This window comes from Mustela lutreola, chromosome 10 (genome assembly GCF_030435805.1).
Source record: "Mustela lutreola isolate mMusLut2 chromosome 10, mMusLut2.pri, whole genome shotgun sequence".
In the NCBI taxonomy this organism is placed as follows: Eukaryota; Metazoa; Chordata; class Mammalia; order Carnivora; family Mustelidae; genus Mustela; species Mustela lutreola.
The window spans coordinates 3,660,643-3,683,789 of NC_081299.1; the positions used below are offsets into that span (position 1 = coordinate 3,660,643).

The window sequence follows — 23,147 nt, forward strand, 5'->3', positions numbered from 1 at the left end:
TCTCCGCCTGGGTCCGACAGTGTCCTTGATGACAGGGCTCAGGCTTGGTGGCCTGGTGTCCTTCCTGCAGGCACGGCCCTCCAGTCCTCAGGGCTGGTCCCCCACAGGTCAACCCACATACACACATGCATACACACATGCAATGCACGCACACGCGCACACACACACCAGGGCAACGGCTGCAAGGTCTGGCCTCACTAGGAACGAAACCTGCAGCCTGTGACCTTGGACTTCAGGCCCAGCACCGGGAGGGCTACGTGTCTGAGCTCACAGGCATTTCATCACAGCCGCCAGAGCAGAGGAGGATGTGGCCAGAAACAGGCGTGTGGGTGAAAAGGCAGACGGCCAAGTGGGAGGGAGAAGGCCTCCACACACGCGCCGAGAGCGCGACGCCCTCCCTCACCGAGAGCACAGCACATGAGGACCCGCGAGTGCACGCCAGGAAGGCGGGTGAACCCGCAAACCGCCACACGGTCACTCACTGCAATGCCGCTTCGCCCCCGCCCCAAGCAGCAGACCCCAGAGCCCGAAACACCACGGCCGGCAAGGGCCACCCCCGGCCCTCGGTGCAGCAAGCCCTCCTGGGCACGTGGCGCAAGGCCGGCAAGCGCGCACACAGCAGCCCCTGCACTGCGTCCAGCGGCGAGGCCCCACCAACGGCCGAGCTCTGCAAACGCGGGAAAACCATGAACCGCGCAGCATGATGGAGTGAAGGCAGCCGGAGGAGGGCGAAGCGATCTGTGGCAGGCCTGGTGTGACAGCGGGGACACACGCGGAGTCAGCCCCCCGCACGCTGAACGGGAGCCAAGAACACACACGCGCATGCCCTTGCACCCACCCACGCACAGCAGCCCGGGGGCGACGGCCCTGGTCCCCACCTGGGGCTGGGGCAGCGGAAGCGACAGGGACACAGAGGGAGCAATGGTCTTCTGAAACCACCTCTTGGCAGAACTTTTACTTTTAAAAGCATATAAGTGTCCTACACATTCACAAACGGAAACTAAATCACTAAGGACAGGAGGGGAATTAACCACACAGCTGAAGTGCGGCCAGAGTGAGCAGCAGGGCCACCTTGCCGGGGCAAGGCCGACGGGCTCTGAGACTCTTCCAGAGTCCTGAACTCGAGCTGGGAGACCCGCCTCTCTCGGCAGTGTTGGTGGGGTGAGCCTGCACGGGGGCTGACGTGCGGGGGAGGAGGGAGGCCCACATGCCGACGGAGGCTGGAGAGCCCCGCCAGATGGCCTGCGGTCGGCAAGATCTCCAGGCCTACGCCGGGTCTGTGCACACGGAGTGTGTACACGTGTGTGCTCACATGTGCACATATGTGTGCCTGCGTGTCTCCACAGGTGAGTTTCCCAGCTCTGTCCACCGAAACCAGAGTTGGGGGATGAAGACACACCTAGCACCCAGATCCGGACATGGACGCATCCCCTTTAAAGGAACCAGGGCTGGACTGCCCAGGTGACTCAGGCAGTTAAGAAACCTGCTCTTGATTTTGACTCAGGGCACGATCTCAGGGTCCCGGGACCTGGCCCACATCAGGCTCCACGCTCAGAGGGAAGTCTGCAGGAGACTCTCTCCCTCTGCCCCTCCTCCCACCTCTCTCTCTCAAATACATACAGACATCTTTTTTGTAAATTAAAAAATCAAAATAAATGAATAAAAAGAACCAGGGCTCATCAAAAACAAGGAAAATCTGAGAAACTATCACGGTCCAGAGGCGCATAAGACCCGATGACTACCTGACGTGTAGCATCCCAGGTGGGGTCCTGGAACCGAGAAGGACTTTAGGAAAGGAAATTCAACTAAACCACGGACTTAAGTCGGTAACCATTTATTAATACTGCTTCATCAGTTGTGACAGATGTGCCGCAGTAATGCGGCTAACAGCCACGGAACTGGGGACGGGTGCGTGGGATCTCGGATCATCTACACAGTTTTTCCGTAAATCTGAAACTTTTCTCAAAGAAAAAGTTTATCGAGTACAAGGCAGAGGTGGGAAAGCCCAGCTCCTCCCAGGACGACCGATGTCGGGGCTGGAGCGGGGAGGGTGCCGGCTGAGCCCGGGGCATCCCGCTCCACCAGAATGCAAGAAACCAACGGGACAGAGGACACAGCCTGGAAGGACTGTGGACAGCTCACATCTACCCAATGTGAGCACTGAAATAATCAGGGAGAGCAGGTTGTTCTTCTTTTTTTGTTGTTTTTTTAAAGGTGTCCTTGAGTCTAACCCAACGTGGAGCTGGAATCCTCACTCTGAGGCGGCGGCAACGGAGGCCAACTAGAGACGGTGAGGGGAGGGCCTGCCAGGGTCTCCCCATGGACTGCCTCCTAGCCGCAAGGGCAAAAGCAGTAACCGTCCAGTGGTGACATCACACAACACCTGACCAAACTAAGCAGGCCAACTGGACCGGAGGGACAGCACACCCCTCCGACGGGGGACCCTGAGGGACACACCCACCCCACTGCTGTGTCCCAGCTGGGCCGCAGACGCTGACGCCATCAGGAGGAACCGTCACCAAATCCAACAGGAGGAACACACGCTTTCAAATGTTTCTACCAAAATCTATACAGAACTTGCCAAAACCCCAAAAAAACAGTCCAGTCAAGAAATGGGCAGAGGACATGAACAGACATTTCTGCAAAGAAGACATCCAGATGGCCAACAGACACTCCACGTCACTCGGCATCAGGGAAATACAAATCAAAAACATAGTGAGATCCCACCTCACACCAGTCAGAATGGCTAAAATTAACAAGTCAGGAAACAACAGATGTTGGCGAGGATGCGGAGAAAGGGGAACCCTTCCACACTGTCGGTGGGAATGCAAGCTGGTGCAGCCGCTCTGGAAAACAGCATGGAGGTTCCTCAGAGAGTTGAAAATAGAGCTACCCTACGACCCAGCAGTCACACTACTGGGTATTTACCCTAAAGATACAAATGTCGTTATCTGAAGGGGCACATGTACCCGAATGTCTATAGCAGCAATGTCCACAACAGCCAAACCCAGAAAGAACCTAGATGTCCATCAACAGAAGAACGGATGAAGAAGACGCGGTCCAGACACATACACAGGGGAAAGTCAGCCGTCAGAAAGGATGGATACCCACCATTTGCATTGACATGGATGTGCTGAGTGAAATAAGTCAGTCAGAAAAAGACAATTATCATATGGCCTCACTCATATGTGGAATTTAAGAAACAAGACAGAGTTTCACAGGGGAAGGGAGGGAAAAATAAAATAAGACAAAATCAGAGAGACAAACCCTAAGAGACTCTTAACCATGGGAAACAAGCTGAGGGCTGCTGGAGGGAAGTGGGGAGGGGAGGGGTAACGGGTGATGGGCAAAGAGGAGGGCACGTGCTGTGATGGGCACTGGGTGTTACAGGCAACCATGAATCACGGACTACCTCTGAAACTAAAAAAAAAAAAAAAAAAAAAAAAAAAAAAAATTAATTTCTAAAAGGAAGGAAACTATTCCTATAAAAAAAAAAATCAGGAAAGCCAAAGGAAGGCTGTGGAGCTGCTCCAGACCAGAGGCGGCCCCAGAGGCAGGAACTCTACCACCTCGTGCCCGGCCCTGGAGAGCAAGGCCATCAGGACACGCGGGGTCACCAGCAGGCCCGGACTACAGTGGAGATTACGCCCCCACTCGCTGCTGAGCCTGGCAGGCTGCGGTCTGCACCCACGGAAGGGCACCCCGCCTTCGGAAATGCACGTTGAAGCATCTGGGGTCAGGGGCCATGATGTCTGCAAAAAATACACACGTGGACCTGCGTGTGCATACGGAGGACACAGAAAAGCAGACACGAACCAGCAAGTCGAGACAAATCGATGTGGCGGGTATGAACCCATGCATCTGGCGAGGCGTAGACCAGTAGTCCCGCTATTTCTGTGACTTGTCTATAAGTCTGAAATCATGCCCAAACAAAGCGTTTTTAAAGAAATTATGCAAAGTCCTACTATGCCTTTTCTTTTCTTCAAGAATAACATTAAGAATATGGAAAGGCAAGTGAGAGGTTGCGGAAAAATATTCGCAAACTATGTATTTGATGCAAGATTTATGGCAAAAATATATGAAAGGAACTCCCATCTACCCAATAATAAAAAGACACACAAACCAAAACACTGGCCCGGACACATCACGAAGGACGAGTAGAGAAGGCCGACAAGCACAGAACACGTACTCATGCCTGGTCATCAGGGAAAGGCGAATTAGAACCATGTTCACACCCAGGAGAAAGGCTGAAGCTAAAAAGACAGACAAAACCAGAAGCTGGTGAGGCGTGGAACAGCCGTCCTTCACAGACAGCCGCAGCGCAAACACTTAGGAGAAAAAGGCTGTGCTTGGAAAGGCAGCGTGGATCTACTGAGGACCCGGAACATGGGCCCACGGCCCTCGGCAACAAGAAGTGAAAACGTGTGTCCACAAAGACTTGCCCCAGAGCGCTTTATTAATTAGCTGGAGAAGCCCACCCACAGTAACATGAAAAAAGAAATTTGCAAACCACATTATCTGATAAAAGAGTAACACCCAGAACACGGAGAGAAGTCCTGAACCCTGCAACAAGCAACAAACCACCCGACCCAAAACCAGGCAAAGGACTCGGGCAGACACTCCCCCAACGAAGATACATGCCAGCAAGCTGGCGACAAGGTGCGCGGCGGCACTGACCGCCACAGAGACAAATCCAAACCACAGCGCGACACCATCTCACCCCATTCACACACCGTTTTCAACAAAGCCAAACAGCGAGGGCTGGTGAGGCTGCAGAGGAAGCAGAACCCTCGTGCAGTCGGTGGGAACATAAATGGATGTGGCCACTGTGTAAACCAGTGTGGGGCTCCTCAAACCACGAAAAATACAATGACCACATGAGCCAACAATTCTGCTTCCGCTGCCCAGGAGGGCCGAGCGGAGGGTCTCGAAGGGATACGTGTGTGCACGTGTCCGTGTTAGCGTTATCCACAGCATCTGGGATGGGGAAGCCACTCTGGCCCAGCCACCGACGGCCAGACGCGCAGAACTCCGACGCACGAGACAGCCATCTTCAGCCTTGAGAAGGAGGGTGGTTCTCCAACATGGCACACGGTGAAAGGGCCCTGAGCATGTAAGTCCGAGTGAAAGAAACCAGCCACGAAAGGACAAATACTGTATGATTTCACAGGACGTGCCTTCTGGGGATGGACGAGATGACGGCCCCACAACACATGTGAACGCACTCGATGCCACAGAACTGTGTGCTCGAGAAGAGTTAAGATGGAAAAGTTTGTGATACGTGCGTTGTTTCCACGAGAAAGAAAAGACATCAGGGGGAAAAAAGTGAGAAAGCCACTGCACTATACCCTTTAAAACTGTTTTAGGCTGTGTGAATTTCTTAGTAAAATAAAATATTTTTGAAAAAGCAAACCAAAAAAACAATTTTCAAAAAGTGAGTAAGTTGATATCTTTCCTAAAGCCGTAAGGGGAGCCCAACATTCAGGACAAAGCAGAAGACTCGGCCGCAGACCCCCTCTCCGTCAGCGTCCACCCACATGTGCGGGGGCACTCAGCCCCGCTGGCTCCAGGAAATGAGGCCAGAGCCTGGGCTGACCAGGTGGAAAGGCGGCCATGCGGTCTGGAGGCCAGCGTGCTCCAGGGGACCAGCCAGGTTATCCTCAGAAAATTCCAGAAAACCCTCAAGACTTTTGTATTTCCAAGTTCTAAATGTTGAAATGTACATCATTTTCAGAATAAATCAGGGCATAATATTCATGTGCCAAATACAGAACATCAAAATACTCGGCTCTGAGGACCAGGCACCTGGCAAACACTCTGACTTTTGTTATACGGGCTTGTTTTGTCAGAGAACATTAGAACATACATAAATAATAAATGAGCTAACATTTACCTTCTAGAGATCTGGAAGTTATTTTGCTATGTGACTCCACGAAAAGGACTGTGTTATCCCCTGGCAGGCCCCTGGGGATCTGCACTTATTTCTCATCTAAAAAGGCACCGAAGACTCTGGGTCTGGTTGTTTTCACAGCTGCCTTCATTCTGTCATTCTCTCACGATCGAGGGCGTCTGCTTTGTCAACGTTACCATCAGCCAGCACTAAGGGAGCCCACACCTCTCTGCAAACAGGCCGCCCGATACGGGCACACCGCCCCCACACGCGAGCACACTGCCCCCACGTACCCCACCTCCCAGAGGGGAGAAGGGCTTCCTTTGGCTCTTGGCAGCAAAGCCAGAGACAAACGACAAAGGGCTTTAGCTGTTCCGGCTAACTAAAAGGTGTGCAGACGTCACAACAGATTACCAACAAGGAGCGTGTCTTCTCAGTCTTTCTAGTCTGTTTTGCATGACCAAAATACTCAGGACCCAGAAACTGCTCTCGGACTCAGGTGACTGGAAACTCGGAAACAGGAAACCCTCTCAGCCCGGCGGTTTCTCCCCATCTGCCACTTGCAGGGGCGAGCCTCACAAGGGGCCTCAGGAGACAGAAGCCTCTGACTCCTGGTCTGACACGCCGGTGCCACAGGCCCATTCTGTTACTTCACGCATCAGGACACGAGACCTAGGGAATACATCTTGAGAACAGGTCTCGGCAACAGAGGCGGCATCCGTGAGGGAGAACGCGACGGCTCCCCTTGTGCGGAAGACCTGGCCCAGAAATCATTTCCCAAAGAAAAACACATTTATGTTTTCGGCTCTTCTACTTCTGATTCTGTAAAGTACTTGAGAAATGGGTGCGCAGGCCGACTGGACACTGGGCGGCAGCGGACAATCTGCCTCAGTCTTCCGGTGTGACCAGGGCACTGCGGCAGCAGCCCCATCGTCCGGGGACACGTGTGGACCGCTCACAGAGGCAGTGACGGGCTGTCAAGGACCGAGTGACAGGGGCCAAGGGACAGGGGGCGGAGGGGTGGAGGCAGGCACCCCGCCAGGTCCAGGCTTCTCTCTCCCTTCATATTTGAAATTTTCCATAATAAAAAAGTTAAAAGAAGAAAAGATCATACGTGCCACAACGTCCACAGTCATCACAGCAGACGACGACTGGAATTTGCCTCAAAATAAATCAGAACGGGTTGTAGGAGATGGTGTGGACCAAACAGGACTATGCACGCAGCTGGCTGAGCTAGCTGGTTCATTTTCCTATGCAGTCTGCCTCAGTTTACCTGTGAAGTGCCCACCAGGAGAAGCTCTCTCACAGGGACAGGAAGGGAGAAAGACACGCAGAGGCGGGAAGCCAGTGAAGCACGTGCTCCGTGACCGCCCGCAGAGGAACCCGGGCCGTGCTGGCTGCGGCTGTCCCCCATAACCCAGGCCACACCCCCGACTCACGGATACTCCTGGGGAAGGACAAGGGCCAGGAGCGCCCCTGCGCCCTCCCCTCCAACGTGGACACCCATCCGACTCAGGCCTAACCCCGGGGTGCGCAGCCCCCTGCTGCTCCACGCACACAGCAGGCGTCTGTGCGGACCACCCCCTCGTGGCTGCACTGAAGAAAGCACAACCGATGGCCACACCACGGCATCCAACATCCTGTGTCAGGAGAGACCTCCACGCCACAAAGAACACGCCGCCTTCCAAAAGCTCCATGAAGCTGCAACACGTGGCAAAGCCACCTGCATTGGGTAAGTGTTTCCGGGAAGGGCGAACAAATAACAGAGCGTCACGTGACCCATCAGTTTCCACGTACAGACCCCGTAATGTGGGCAAACTGTAATCTAGCGTTCGGAGGGAACTCTCCCCACGGACGCGAGACCCGGGGGCGCCAGGCCCACAGGCAGCTGGGCCAACTCCTCCCTGTCTCCTTCCCCGGGCAGCCCTGGGTGCCGGCCCCGGAGTCCCTCCCTCCTGATATGGTCCCCTCAAGCCCGGGGCGCCCACCCCATGCCGCCACACGCGCTCACACGGCCACATCCGGCTGCCTTGTCTGGTAGTAAATAAAGAAGAGCGGAGCTGCGAACGACAGCCTGACTGCGACGATGGTGGCCGCTGCTCGGGCACAGTCAGGACGGCTGCCCCTGGACCTGCTCACCTGCTCGGGACTCCGGATTGTGCCGCCCTGAGCTGTGCACGGCAGAGGGCAGATGAGAACACAGAACAGCACCTCCGCTTGGCACCGCCTTCCCCCTCCTAAGGCTTGCCCCAAGACCGTCCTCAGCCCTGGCCCCCCAGCAGCAGCGCCACGACGCTGGCCAACCGGTCCTCAGGCAGGTGCCTTGTCATCCTTTTATTTCAAATCGACATGTTAAATTGACATCTGCTTTTGGAAACAGAAGACCAAATCTTAAGTACAGCCTGATTTGAAGTTTCCAAAGCGGCCCCATCAGTGATGTGAACGTCGCCTCTGTGCTACATGCTGAGTCCCAAGTAACATGGGGCGGAGGGACTCCAACCCCCGCGCCATCCAACGCCTGCAGTAACTTTCGACTCTTCCAAAACGTAACTCCTAACAGCTACAGTCTGGCCAGAAGACTGGCCAGTAGCAGGAACAGTCGACGAACACGTTTCGTAAGTAGTAAGTGTTATATGCTGTGTTCTTATAATAAAACCAACTGGAAGAAAGAAAATGCCATTAAGGAAAATCATAAGGAAAAAACACACTTACATACTGTATTTACCAAGAAAATCTTTTTTGGTTGTAATGGCCCTGTGCAGTTCAAACCTGTGTCACTCAAGGGTCTTCTGTCTTCTTCCAAGTGAACCGTACAGACTCTTACTTAGTTATGATACAGACACACCAAGGTCACGGTAAGAAAACATGTATCACTTGTGCAGATTCAAGCTTTACTAAGGATCATATGAAAACTACATTAAAGTAGACTCATTCTTTAAACACTTACCGATGCAATATTTGTGAATCAAGGCTATCATGTGTGCCTACTGAGCTACTGATTACCGTCGGCCAGCAGAACAGTCTGTGACCAGAAAGACAGGAAATGACTGTGACAAAGCTCTACGACTAGGAAGAAGCTGTTTCTGTGATCCCATGCCGCACATGCTGTCCACACAGCTGATTGCAACTGCACTAAGTTATTTAACAGAAGCGACGCTGGTGGCGACTTTGTTTCTCCTTGGGGCACAGAGCCCAGGGCCCTTCTCACCTTGCTGTCCACTCCGGGAGGGCTGTTGAACACGTACTCCAGCTGAAAGACGATGGCAAACGCAGGGTGACGGACCATCTCAGGGAGTCGGAGGCGGCTTCTCAAAACCAGAGCCTGGTTTCCAGAGCTGTGTCAAGAACAGGGAACAGCGGCAGATCAGGCAGGGCTCCCACGGCCCTCTACCCACCGCGGGATGCTGTCTGTGCCCACAACAATGCCGCTGAGCTCTGCTGGGTGTCCAGCCCCCAAGGTAGCTTCCAAACCAGAGCCTTTCTAGGTGCCTCAATCACTCGCTCCAAATCACCAGAGCTTATGTCAGAAGGACGGCCAATATGTCCAGGTCTCCAGGGAGGCTCGTCCTCCAGGGCCAGTCTCTGCTGGCTTCACACGGGCCACCCCTTGGAGCGCTCTCTGATTCTGACTTGGGAACACAGGACTGAACAGAACGACAGTATTTCCTGCCTGCTGGTTCCCTGCCATCTGTGACCCTGCTCGCAGGGTCGGTGGTAGAAAGCATGTCAGGGTCTCCTCAGACCTCAAGCAGCCACAGCGGGAGGCACCTGTCATGCTAACTCCAAACTGTCACAGCACACATCAGGACTTTTCCAATGGGACATCACTGAGGTCTGCTCCTAATGCGCAGAAGTCAGCAAGAGGAAACAGAGGCACCAGGACAGAAGCCCCGGTGGACGAGTGCATACTTTCCATGCAAAAACAGCTCCACCACACTTTGACCCCCAGCTACACGCACCCTCGTATCTCCCTGTTCCATGGGGCTACACATCACACCCTAGTGAGCATACCTGGCCTTGGAGGAGGAGCCGACTTTCCTGCTGAAACTGGCAGAGCGTGTCAAGGCCACGTCCAGCTCGGGCACCAGCACCACCACCTGCGGCCTCTGCACGAAGCCCAGACCGTTGTGCACGCCCACGCACAGGCGGCGCTCCAAGATCTCCAGTGCACTGCTGTCCAGCGGAACACCCCCCTAGGAAAGCACAGGGCACGCAGGGTCAGCCCCTGGGCTGAAGGGCAGAGGCTCCCAGGGGAAAGGCAAGCAGAGAGAAGAAACTATAACGGCCACCCCAGGTATTTCCGGATCAGAGGGTGCCCAGCGAGAATGCATCCAGGCAAATGACAGGCAACTCCAAGAACCGCTGGTCTTTGGGCATTTTCTAGGCTGCTGTGGGTTTCCTCACATGGCACGGCCTTCTCTGGGCTATCCACCCCAACACGCCCTTCCCCCCAAATGTGGGGAGTCCTCAAACGCGTGCTCAGGTTGCCACGGCTGAGCACAATTCCCAAGATGCAGCAAACGTGAGCCAGTGCAGGAGCCCATGGCCCCTGAGGCGCCTCTGCCCGCCCCCAGACTCAGACTCCGGAGGAAGCTCGGGGCCGAAGGGGCAGCAGGAAGAGGGAGCGTATGGACGCGTAAGTCATAAACCAATAAACACAGAATCTGCCCCAAAGTGATCGCTGGATATTAAAGTGTTTCATCTTAAGAAAAAAATGTACAGGCACTTTAACAAATGAGCAAGGACAGTCCTCCAGGCGACTACTGTTTATTAAATTATGTGATCGTGGCGAAACGATGCCTGAATCTTCAAGTTTTCTTCATTGCTCCTTAATCACGCTGAACAGACCAAACGCCTGTTCGTCTCGGGATAATGAAAATGGAGCGACAGAGACAGGCAGGTAGCTGCCAGCTGGATGGCAACTAAAGACAAAGTAGTCAAGAGACACAGTAAAGCGACTTTTATGGGAAAACGTAAAACCCAACAACGCTAACCATAAACCACCTCCTCCCTCACGCAGTCCGCACCCAGTAGGAAGGGCAGGGCGGGAGCCACAGCGGGACAGCGCTCCGCCAGCCCCTGCTCTGTGCTCCTGTTTCGCACGAGACCTTGTACGGCTACCTGGTCAGGAATGCGCAGAGAGCAAAACCAGCCCGTCTCATCGAGGAGTGCACGTGTGCATGTGTGCCTGTGAGCGTACTGCACGCATATGTGTGTGTGCGTGTGTGTACCTATGAGTGTGCAGGGTCGTGTGTGTATCTATGACCGTGTGTGCGCGTATGTTCCTATGAGTGTGTGTGCATGTGTGTGTGCGTGTGCATGTGTGTGCGATCCACGCGTATGCGTGGATGTGTGCGCGTGTGTACCTGTGAGCATGCCTGCATGTGTGTGTATCTGTGAGCATGTTGCACTGTGTACGTGTGCGTGTACATGTGTGTGCATGAATGTATGCGTGTGTACCTGTGGGCGTGCGTGCATATGTACGTGTGCATGCAAGTGTGTGCGTATGCATGCATGTGTGCGCGTGCATACCTGTGAGCGTGCATGTGTGTGCGTGCACGCGTGTCCATGTTTACCTTGAGCGTGCGGTCACGTGTGCGGGTGCGTGCATGTGTGCACATGTGTACCTATGAGTGTGCGTGAACATGTGTCACTAAGACCCTGCTCACCTCACACACTGCTAGGATGGGCTCCTGCTGACACAATCGCTCACTGTCACCACGAAGAAGCGCAAAAGACCTGCGATGGGCCGACCCTGATGCACTTCGTTCGGGTGCAACGGTGAACCCAGCCATTACCCTGTCCTCCTGGTACAGATACTCCACAGAGGGACGGATGATAGAGCAACGACCAGGTAAGGAAAGCAGGTGCTCTCGGGGACAGCCAAGCACCGGGAGAAAGGAAGCAGGGGGACATCTGGACAGAGCCTGCTGGAGGAAGGGGCTGTGGCCTTAGCCACACACTCAGGTGGCCTGTCAGGGTGGTCAGGTTTGCACCAACACCTGAAGCCTGAGGGGAGCCAAGCAAGGGTCTGGACACAGAACACACAGGAAAGTGAGCTACCAGTCCCAAGGCCAAGTGGGGACAAGCTGTGGCCCGTGACCACCAAGAGTTTATGGCAATGTGTCACGTAGGCAGGCAGAACTGGACCCTGAGACAGGGACCCCTGCCACAGAAAGCGGGTCTGCGGGGATAAAATGACTAAGACCTCTAGTCATGTCCTTGGAGTCAGCCAAATATCTTGCTAATGCTTTTTGTAAATGCAGATTATTTTACTGGTTTCCTTATGCTCATCTGGTGATTTAATATACTTTTAAGTGAAGGCTGCTTTAATATATAATGAAACTAACGTTAGGGTCTCGTGATAACAGCACCTTCGTCCCACCAAGGCTAATACAACAGGCTAGGTGTCCCCCACGAGCCACTGAAGGTGGGAGCACACAGGACCGCCTGCCCTGGTGGTATCTAAGGCTGGCAGCTTCCCCACCTCTGGCCCCCCTGCATCTCCACGGCTCAGAGGAAGCTCCACCAGGTGAAACAGTACCTCCCGGAAGTGATCACTGATAAGGAGTTCCAGAAGCTCTTCCTCAAACTTCTCCAAGGAAGGATACAGCGTGAAGAATAAATCATCCAAGTACCACGTGACGGCCTTCTGAAGGCGAGGCTTTCGGAGAGCGTCCCCTGAAACAAGAAGGGGGCTCGTGGAGCACGTCCGTGGCGACAGGACCACAGAAGCATTGAGGGGCTCTCACCCACCGAGGTCCAGGCCATGGTGCTGGGCCCTCCAGGCAGAGAAGAGACCACAGGCACAGCACTCAGACCGAATGCTGAATCAGAACCCACCTCTGTTCACACCGAGACGCCAAGCAGATTAAACAAGCCCAGATTTCATTTACAGCCCGATTCCTTCCCCCACCCTCCTCCAGGAACACATTTTATAATTCAGCAATCCAAAGAACACAGATCAGAGAATGCAGGGTGACATCTGTTCCTATCAGCTCGGTTTCCCTTAATCACTGCCTTCCTCTCTAGCAAGAACAGAGCCAACGATGCCATTTCTTATTTTTGTACGTTTACCTTGAACCATTTGGAAACATGCAGAAATACTCATGAGCGCATTAAGCCAACAAGCAAAAACACCGTCTGGGCTGACACCACAAGAGAAGAGTCCCCGTCCGGGGCAGGGAGGGGACGCAGCCCTGACTGGGAGCTCCGTGAGGACAGAAGGGGACGGTGGCTCCCAGCACACGGCTCGGTGCCCAGCCCAGAGCAGGTGCACCAACACTCCGCAGTGAGGGGCGTGGTCAGGTCTACAATGAGCCTCCCGCTGGCTCGGGCGCCACGGCAGGATAAAGGCCAAGCTGACCGCCCCCCCACGAGCACGCAACCCGGGCTCTGCCCTCCTGTGCCCGTCACTGCTCTGCTGCCCTATGTCTCTTCCCAAGCTTTACCCATAAGAAGGAAGGTACAAAGTCTTGGATTTTAAGAGCGGATTCCAAAGTCAGAGAAAGGAAACAACTGCCGTGAGACTGCGCAGAGCCAACAGTGGTGAGAGCCCTTTGCCGTCCTGCCGGCGGTAAACCTGCAGCCGGAGGCGATCCCAGCTTTGCCTCTGCGGGCACCAAGGCCCGTAAAACTATCCACTGCCACCTTCTGCCCCACTAATTCCACTTTCTGAACCTGTTTAGCAAAATTAATCAAATGCAGAGGCAAAGCATTGCATACAAGAATACTCATTAAATGTTATTTACAACAGAAAAAAAGAAACAACCAAACGCTCACCAGCAGGGAAATGTTGAGCCAATGACTGTGCCTCCATATAAAATGAGAAGGAAACTCACATTGTCAAAGATTATTTAGTAATTGAAAAATAATCACACTATTGTAGGTGAAAACAATACACCTCACACCATTATGAGATCATCTAATGCCAGTTCTACCTGAAAACCTGCGCATTTACACGTGCGCATGGACACATACGGGAAGTGATCACAGATGACTTTATTTCCTTCTTTCTGGCTTCCCGCACCTTCCCCATCACAAACAGACATTGGATTCTGCGTAGTTCAGAAATACGCATGTGCTTCCTTTCTAAACTTCAAAAGCAGTGTTTAAGCAGCTCCGTGGAGAGTCAGAGCCTGCCAGCACACAGGGCAGGCACAGTTACTCACCACGGCTGAAAGTTAAAAACCACCCAAACGTCCATCAGGAGATGAACGGAGGAGAACAAATGTGGTCGATCCACACCCACGATGTCAGCCTTCTAAAGGATGGCACTTCGGACACTTGGATGGGCCTTGAGGACATGGGACAGTCACATACAGGGCAAATGCTAGACAATTCTGCACTTAAAGTAGTAAAATCAGAGACAGAGAGTGGACGGGCGGGCACCAGGGGTTGGGCGCAGGACGGGCGGCAAGTTTCCCGGGCGCTTCACAAGGCGAGAGGTTCTGGCGGTGGACAGTGGTGGCGGCTGTACAGCCCCGGGAATGCCCTTCGTGCCCCCCAGGTGTGCGGTGTAAAAGGTCTACGTAACCACAACTGCTCGTTAAAGAGCAGGAACGATGAAGTCCGACCTTGCAGGAAGTGGTTCATCAAGTGTCTGAGGCCCGACCTGAATTAAGACCCTCATCAGGGCGCCCGGGTGGCTCAGTGGGTTAAAGCCTCTGCCTTCAGCTCAGGTCATGATCCCAGGGTCCTGGGATGGAGCCCCACATCGGGCTCTCTGCTCCGTGGGGAGCCTGCTTCCTCCTCTCTCTCTGCCTGCCTCTCTGCCTACTTGTGATCTCCGTCTGACAAATAAATAAAAAAATAAAAACCCTCATCAGAGGAGGACAGAAGAGGCAAGAGGGAGGAGCTAAGGCAGCGCGCGTCCCCCGCCGGGCGCATCCCCTGCACCAGGGCTCCGCGGAGCCACAGGCCGCAGCGGCAGGACCACCTGCCCCGCACCAGGTCCCCCACCGTCGGGCCCAGGGGCCACACAGCTCATGGGGCTTCAGAGAGGACGAGATAGGGTGGCCAGAGCCCTCAGGGCAAAGGGAAGGAAGGAGCGGGGACTGTCTCCAAACCAGGGCCCGTCTGCAGGAAGAGGACAGGCCGAGCAGACACGAGCGCCTGCTGGGGAGAGCCGAGTCCACCGTCCGCGGCAGGCGGAGGGAAGCGCGTGTCCTGCAACAACGGAGGATAGCACGGCGGTCACGTGCACTCTGCAGCCGGGCCAGGGGGTCCGTCCCAGGTTCCAAACCTCAGTGTCCTCAGCTGTGGAAGCCAGGACGGGGCTACGCAGACAGAGCTGACAGCATCCACGCGTGCTCCCTACAGCAGCCGGGAACACGTCATGGCTTCCACGGAAGGCACACACAGACACACACATCTCACCAGATCATCCTAAATCTCAACACAGCCCATCCCCGTACATTCTTTTCTCTTTATTTCACAAAAGACAACCGGGGCTTGGACGTGCAAAGTGACGGGCCCGAAGCCGCCTCACCCACAGAAACGCGCGTGAGGGAGACTCAGATTTTTAAGCCACTAAGCACACGTCCACAAACGAGCAGGAAAGCATGGTGAGAACTTCAGGGAGTGAGCGGATTTGCAAATTCAGAACCCATGAGTAGCAAGGACGGGCCACGCTGGGAGCCGTGGACTCAGGCAGGACCCGGGGGGCTGGCCAGTGGCAGCCCTTACACAGACGGGGCGGCAGCAGAGACAGACACGCTTGCACGTGTGCTGGGACGACAGCCCATCCCGCAGGGAACCCACTCACAAAAACTAAAATATTGGTGGGCAAAGGCCACTTCCCAGACTGATTTCCCACAGGCCGGCTTCACAGCTCAAGGGGACGGTGCAGGGGTGAGAGCAAGATCCAGGGGTCCGGAAGGTGGCAGAGCCCCCTGCTTCTAGCAGAGGCCTTCGCCAGGCAGGAAGCAGGCTCTGCACAGCCCACCCCCATGACAAGGTGGCCCCCAGGCCCACAGCCATCAGTAACAACAAAAGGAGTCAAAACCCTGGTCTCCAGAGAGGTGAAAAGCGAGTCCCACACGCCGAATAGGACAGGGACAGGGACAGGGACGATCACTCTCCCCCCAGGAGGCCAGACTGAAGAGCCACATCTGGGCTGGGCAGAAATTTCAGATCCTGAGAGGTGCCCCAGGGTGGCATCTGGCCGGCCTTCCCCAGGCCAGGTCTGGAGAACGGTACAGGCTCTGGAGAAGGGCTCTCCCTCAGGAGACGGAGCGGGCCTCCCGAGCTGCCATGGCAGGGGACGGAACCCCCGAAGAAAGAACAGCAGGTCCCAGGGCTCGGCATGTCCTAAGTTCTTGGCACTGAGCTGCCCCAGCCCATTCCTTTGCCCCCCAGATGCATCTGCAGGGGCAGGTCCCAAGAACGTCCCCATCTTACGTGGAGCCTCTCCCCTGACCACTCCTGCACCCCCACGGGGCAGCTTCGCCATCTGACACATCCCCCCCTTCACTCACCACCCACCCTCCATGACCAGGACTGACAGAACCGCAGCAGAGCTGACCTCTGGGGGCACTCCTGGCCCTCCCGCTCTGCGACCAGGGCTAGCTTTCCCACGTTTGTTGCCCAGCTTGTGGACGGGAATGCAACCCCGAAAACAGCACTGCTCCAACAGGAAAGCAGACCCCCTTCCCCCAGGGATCCCCACACGCACCGCTGAGAAAACAGGGTTACAGGCGCAGAGCAGGCAAGAACCCCCTGGAGTACCGTCCTCTAGGGAAGCGCTCAGAAACACCCCCACGTGCCCCATGAGCTCCCCACAAAGTCCTAACACGGTTCGCAGCTTCCCAGGGGCGCAGCTCTCCCGGAAGGGCATTCGGTTCCCCTGACCAACAGCGCCGCAGGAGGGACGACAGAGTGAGAGGCTGACAGCGCCACGGGCAGGAGCAGAAGGGCGTCTGAGCCGTCCGCGTTTCTAAAACACCTGTTGCCCTTGATGGCAGTGGTGAGAGGACACGTCTGCCCTTGCTTCAGCCCATCAAGATGTGAGCTTCTGCCCAGACCCCCAGGCTGCGCCCTCTCCCCGGCTGGGGGCCTGCACACCCGGACCCACAGAAGAACCACAGACGAGCCCAGGCATCGGAGAACCCGGGAGGGATACGGGGCAGTGGTTTGCTCTGGGGCGGTTCCCTGGGCGGTGAGACTGGAAGGAAGGACTTTCCGCCAAGCTTCCTTCGTCAGGTTAAAACTGCAGCTCGCACAGGGAGGACACCAGCTCTGCTCCTGCCACGCCACCCCCACCCCTGCGTACCGGCAACCTGCGCTCACACAGACCAATCCTGAAGGCGAATCCCGGCGAGGACCTGAGCAGCCCCCAGAGCCTGGGAGACGCGCCCCACAGCCGGCAGGGTGCTTGGACGCCGTCCGCTGGAAGGAGCATCAGCAGGTCGGGGTGGGGGAAGCAGCATTTTCAAGGACACCCCAGGGGACTCCTGAGCAGGGACTCAGGAGGACCATGTGGGACGCCAACCGGGGCAGGCCGCCACGCGGCAGAGCGGCGGGCCCAGTTCCGACAAAGCACTTCTCCGGACGCTCGGATGAGCTCTGGGTTAGCAGGTGAGGAAGCGGGGCTGGACCCGGCGCCCGCACCAGGCGGGAGGACCCACGGCAGAGGCCGCTTCAGGCGATGTCGGCATGGCAGGCCTGCAGGACGGCAGGCAGCCAAGAAGGAAGGACAGCAGACGCACATCACTGGGGCAGGCGTTCAAAGTCTCGGCAGAGCTCAGAGCGAAGTGAGGCTGCAGGTCGGGGAAGAAACGCCTCGAAGGCCCCGAGTGAGGAAGACGGGCACGCGGGACGGGCACGTGGCGAGGACAGCGGCCTTTCTCTGCCTCTCTATGGGCCACATGCCGCTGCCACCACAGTTCCTGGGACTCCCCCGAAGCACCACAGCCAGCCATGGGTGGCGGCCTGCGGACATGATCACGGAAGACCGAGCTTTGGTTCAGGTCGCCCCGGAGGCCTCGTCCACTCTCAGATGCTGCCAGTCCACGGCTCACTCCCACCAAGCCCACGACAGACAGCTGTGGCCAAGCGTTCCGGCCGCTCCAGATGCCTGGATGGTGTCGGCCAGCTCGGGGGAGCTTGAGGCCCTCCGCTCTCCTCCTGCACTAGCAGCCCTGCAGGACCCCTGCGCCCCCAACCAGAAGCCTCCCTCGGGACTCCGTTCAGTCCTGGCACTGGCCTCTGGCCTTCAGGTCCAGTTCCAAAAAACAGGCTTCCCGCTTCATTCATGACTAAGCTCCCAACACACTCGGACACTTTACGCAAGGCTCTGGCCCTGCCCCGACGCAGGAGGCGCGCTCTGAGCCTTGCCCCAAACGAGAGAAGTCTCCCTGGTCCCCACCTCCCCAGACCTCCCCCCACCACGGCCGCGGCAGCGGCAGCCGCCGGGCACGTGACTGGCACACAGACCTGCGGCCCCGAGGGCAGGCCAAGGAGCCCCGGCGGAGCCTGGCTCTGAGCGAGGCATGGGGCTCCTGCAAGGAGCGGCTTTGAGGAGCACGTGAGCACTTACCCGGGGCCGACGCACAGTCCAGGCCTGTCAAACCGAAGCCTGCGGAAAGGTCAGAACCAGGCAAGGGAGAGAAGACCAGGAGAGGGAGGCTGCGTGGCTTTCCTGGCTGCAGAAGAGGTGGCGGGTCGGCAGCACCCGCTAATCTGGACGGGTTCGGAGGGCTTCCCTCTAAGAGCCGCTCACAGGAAAAGGCCCCCCTTCCTCCTGGGGAGCAACAAAGAGCCCGGAGAACAGCCCCAGCTAGGACTGTCATTTCTGGTCACTCCCGGGTTGAAAACAGCTCTTCAGAAGTCAGTCCTCACACACAAGTCTAAGTGGCAGATGTGGGGGGAGGCTGGGGACTGTGCCGATGTCCGTGTCCTGGCCGTGACCTTGTGCTGCAATTTTGGGGAAACTGGGCAAAGGACACGCAGAGTCTCTCTGCATTATTTATTAGAACCGCATGAGAACCTAGAGCGGCCCTGATAAAAATTTCCGTTAAAAACAACTCAGCCCTCCTATATCGTGGCCTTCTACAAATGAACAAACACCTGTGTCCCCCCCGTACGGCACCAAAATAAAATCAGACCCTCCGCACACTACAAGTGAGTCCCACCGCTGAAGGCGGCACCGATCCCCGCCCTGGCACTTTCAGGGCTATAAAATGTGACTCAGCAAAGAAACCCTTCTCCAAGAGTGAGTCACAAAAGCCCAAGAGACACTGGGCAGGATTTCCAGCACAGACAATAACCGCATCCACACCGCGAGCTACAGATCAGCCTGGCGTCCTGCTCGTCAGGGGAGGGCAGAGCACATGGGTTTCTTTTCTCAGATGGTCGCCGGGGGACGCGGTAAGAAGCTGCCATCCGGTCCGTTCTCCCCGAGAAGAGGGAGTGTGCTCCGGCCTGTCGAAGCCAGTGCTCCCAGCGGCCCTCCCAAGCACGTCGCGGCTCCACACCCAGGGTCCCGGTCATCAGCTTTTCAATAACATGAGTGGTCATCAGTGCTGCAATCTCTCAGACACTGCCCGCATCCAGTGAGTGTCCCAGTGACCAACCGGCCACTCCACAGAGGGGAAGGGCCAACCAGAAGCCACTGGGGTTCACATTGCTTCCAAAGGCATGACCTTCAAGTGGGAGGCGCTGGAATCACACCCCCCCACCCCCGTCTCTAGCTGGAGCCTTGGATTTCCCAGAGATACGGAGAACAACGTGGGTGGTCGGAGCTGCCCTTCTGCCCCTGCCGTAGTGACACAGAAACTGCAGCCCTTCCAGGTTTTATCTGCAGCTCTGCGGACCCCCAGGGGCAAGTCACAGAGCGATGGACACACCTCAGGCCCCAAAGACAATCTCCCACCCAGAACCTCAAGTCACAGAGTCGTCGTAAACGGACTTGAAAGCTGGTGCACACTAGGTTCCGGACATCAGCGTGCAGTGTGGCAGGACTCAGAGGCCCCCCGGCTGATGAGGCCGAGGTCTCAGCACCAGACGCAGGCTGTCACGCTGTTCTCAACATCGACGGCAATAACATGCGGCATGCCGTCCCCCTGACCCTCCTTCCCCCGTGAGAGAACACAGGCAAATGACAGAGGGGCTGTGGTGGGGGCTGCTGGAGCTTGGTAAGCCAGGGCAGGTCTGAAGCCGGGACCCTCTTCGGACCTGCTTCTGTTCACTGTTAATTTATCCCTCCTTGTGCCTCATCATCTCTACTCAGGAACACGGAGAAACATGACATCATGATGGCGACAACCAGCACAGGCCCATCCCGGAAATTCCCGAACTCAGATAACACCGTCTGCGTCCCAGCACGGACCAGAACACCAAGCCATGTGCAGGGACCCCTTCACTGAAAACATTCCCCTACCGGAGCCGAGCGACCTCTACCGGAGCCGAGCGACCTCTTTTCTTTGGGGTCTCGAGTGTTTCTGTTCTAAGTGAAAACTCGGCACACCCACGCCCAATCCTGCTCCCCCCAGGATGGAACAGGGAGGGAGCCCCCCCAGACAAGAGGTTCCAGCAGAGCCAGTGGGGAAGGACCTATGCAGCCCCTTCTCCTGGACTCCTCAGACAGCCAGACAAGAAGCCTCCGGAAGGGCCCAGAAGGGGCATGAGGCCCAGGTCAAGGCCCATCAGCAGGCCCGAGAGCAGAGCACACCTCTGCAGTGATCTCAAGGTAAAGGCGTTGCCCCTAACCCCCCGCTGGAGAATGAAGTCCTAAAACACACCAAGACAGAGCTCTAAGACTCTCATGTGGATTTTGGTTTTTGAAAAGAATCCAGCATCGCACACCCACCGACCTCCGCATCCAACGATGCCGTCGCACACCCACGCTCACAGCAGCACCACGACGACAGCACAGGCAGAACAACCCAAGTGCCCGTGGACGGGCAGACGGAGAGACAAGATGTGGTCCCTCCACGCAATGGACTGTGATTCAGCCTTAAAAAGGAAGGAAAGTCCCAAACGTGATCCAACAAGGCCGGACCGTGAAGACACGACGCCCAACGCAGCAAGCCGGTCGCCGAAGGGCCAGCACTGAGCAGCACCCTGGAGGAGGCGCGTTCCCAGAGACAGGAAGCGGGACGCGGGGGCCGGGGCTGGGGGAGGGGTGCGGGAGCTATCGTTTCAGTTTGGGGACATGAGAAAGTTCTGGAAGGGGATAGTGGAGTCGGTTGTACAAGTGGTAGAAGTACTTACAGCCGCTGAAATGCACACCTACGAACGGTTACAACAGTCAGTGCACGTTATGTCTACTTCACCACAACTTAATAATAATATTAATCAGGCCCCTGGTACGGTCCGATAAGGGTGAGAACTAGCAACGTGGCTATCCCGGCCTTGTCACAGAGACACCAACTCTCTGACTTACAAAAGCACTCCCCAAGACAGGGCAGAAGTGACTTGAGGGGTACGAGACCCTGCTCAGAAGGGACAGCAGGAGAGACAGCACTGCTCTGCTCCCTTCCTGCCCCTCCCCTACCCCCTCCCCCTCGCCCCTCCCACCACCACCCTCCCGGGCCAGCCCTCCGCACACCAGAGCCTGCCTGACTCTGGCGAGGTCAGACCATCGACTCGCACAGACTCACCGGCTGGAGAGACGGAGCAGCCCTTACCCTTTTCTCCGTGAGCTGGAAGGAGGCCAGGTATGTGCTGCACACCAGACACCAGAAGGTTCTCGGGAAGAAGATGGAACAGAGGCTCCAGGAGCGGGTGCGGCCTCAGCGCGTACTGGAGGCTGCAGCCCTCAATGAGGGTCACGTGCTTGTTCTCTGGGGGAGAAAACACCTATGTGACAGCTGGAACCAAAGGCCATTTCGGTCAAACCAGAAGATGAACTGCGCCTCTAAGAAAGAAACACCGCAAGCCGGAAACGCATTTTTCGACAGAGAAAGGGGAATTGCTCTGTCAGTTCAGCCACAAAGCAAAAAAGAATCAGTCCTTAGTAACTGTCTGCTAGAACCTCAGGGGCACAGATATTTGCTTTTAATGCAACTTAACCAAATCTCTGCTGCTCACCTCCCCCACCCGCCGTGTGGTGAAGTCCAGGTCCTGGTCCCCGTCATCAGAGGGGGGCTAGAAGGCACCCTGGGCCTCAGCCAGCCTCCCTTTCCCACTCAGCAGCAGGACCAGACCCGGGTTGGGGGGAGCCTCTGAGAGCAAGACACAAACCCACGGATACCCGTAGCACAAGGGAGAGCGGACGGAAGCCCAGGACAGATGCACATAGCGGACAGAGAGCAAGGGGGGTGTGGAAGAGGGAGAGCAACCTGGACAAAGAAGCAGCTGAGGAAGGCCCAGACACAGAGCTCAGGGAGACGGAGGGAACAGCACCCACAGAAGCTGGGATGCCAGAAGAGGGAGACTCGGGACCACAGGGCCCCGGGGCTGAGAGGAACCTGTGACATGCCCTCTACTCATCTCCACCAGAGTCTTGCTGGGGCTTGATTTCTCCCACTGACAGGGGCCTCACCACCTCCTGAGGTACACTACGTGATTTCATGAGAAAAGAATATGACTTACTGCACTCATTAGAAAAACATGTTAATGAAAACTGTATTTTTCATTCCTAACCACTACAAAAATGGGGTCTGCTTACTTTAAAATTTTAAATGCCCTGAAAGGCACCCTCCTGTGTGGCTGGTTGGAGACACTGGCTGGGCCTCCATGGAAGGTAAGCAGGAGAAGTGTTACACACCAGCCCCCGGGCCCAGCACCGCAGCTTCCAGGAGCTCAGCCCACAGCTGCGTGGACACAGGTGCAAAAGCGCAGCCGTCCACACCAGCGAGGCTCCCAACCTCGGTGCCCCGGGTCCACCCAGTGCCCACTCGCAGAGCCACTCAGTCAAGCACAGAACACACACCTGACAACATACCACGCGGCTGTGCGAAGAACGGTGGGCTCTCTTCACACCAAGAGAAGACCTTCTAGGGTGAACCATTACGGGGAAAAGCAGAGGGAATAATGAGAGCGGGACAGGCACCTCTGCTTCTGTCCTAGTACGAAGACCCCTCTGTCGCCCCCTCCTCCTGGGTCCAGGAGACTCAGAGAGGCCACCTAGGGCACCGGGGAGGGAGCAGAGCAGTGGGGGGAGGAGGCCTCACTGAACCTTTTCGTGCATTTTATACCTTTTAATTCTGAATCATGTGAACGAATCGCCTATTCAGGCAAGAAATGCATACGTTTCTGGAAATGCCCACGAGGAGGTGGGCCACCACCCATCCCCACACAACCTTCCCGGCTG

General features: G+C 56.2%; 1 protein-coding gene across 10 annotated transcripts in view; it reads right to left on the reverse strand.

Annotated features, from left to right (window-relative positions):
• The window catches only part of NPHP4 (nephrocystin 4), a 105,300-nt gene that overhangs the window by 60,175 nt on the left and 21,978 nt on the right, over window positions 1–23,147 (reverse strand). For 7 of the 10 annotated variants that reach the window (XM_059137147.1, XM_059137155.1, XM_059137149.1 and 4 more), the window contains 4 exons: window positions 21,493–21,675; window positions 12,435–12,571; window positions 9,902–10,083; window positions 9,099–9,225 (listed from right to left, as the gene is read on the reverse strand). In XM_059137147.1, the coding sequence (XP_058993130.1) occupies window positions 9,099–9,225; window positions 9,902–10,083; window positions 12,435–12,571; window positions 21,493–21,675 (629 nt within the window). The remainder of the gene's footprint in view (window positions 1–9,098; window positions 9,226–9,901; window positions 10,084–12,434; window positions 12,572–21,492; window positions 21,676–23,147) is intronic. The other 3 variants (XM_059137152.1, XM_059137153.1, XM_059137150.1) reach the window with 1 other exon arrangement.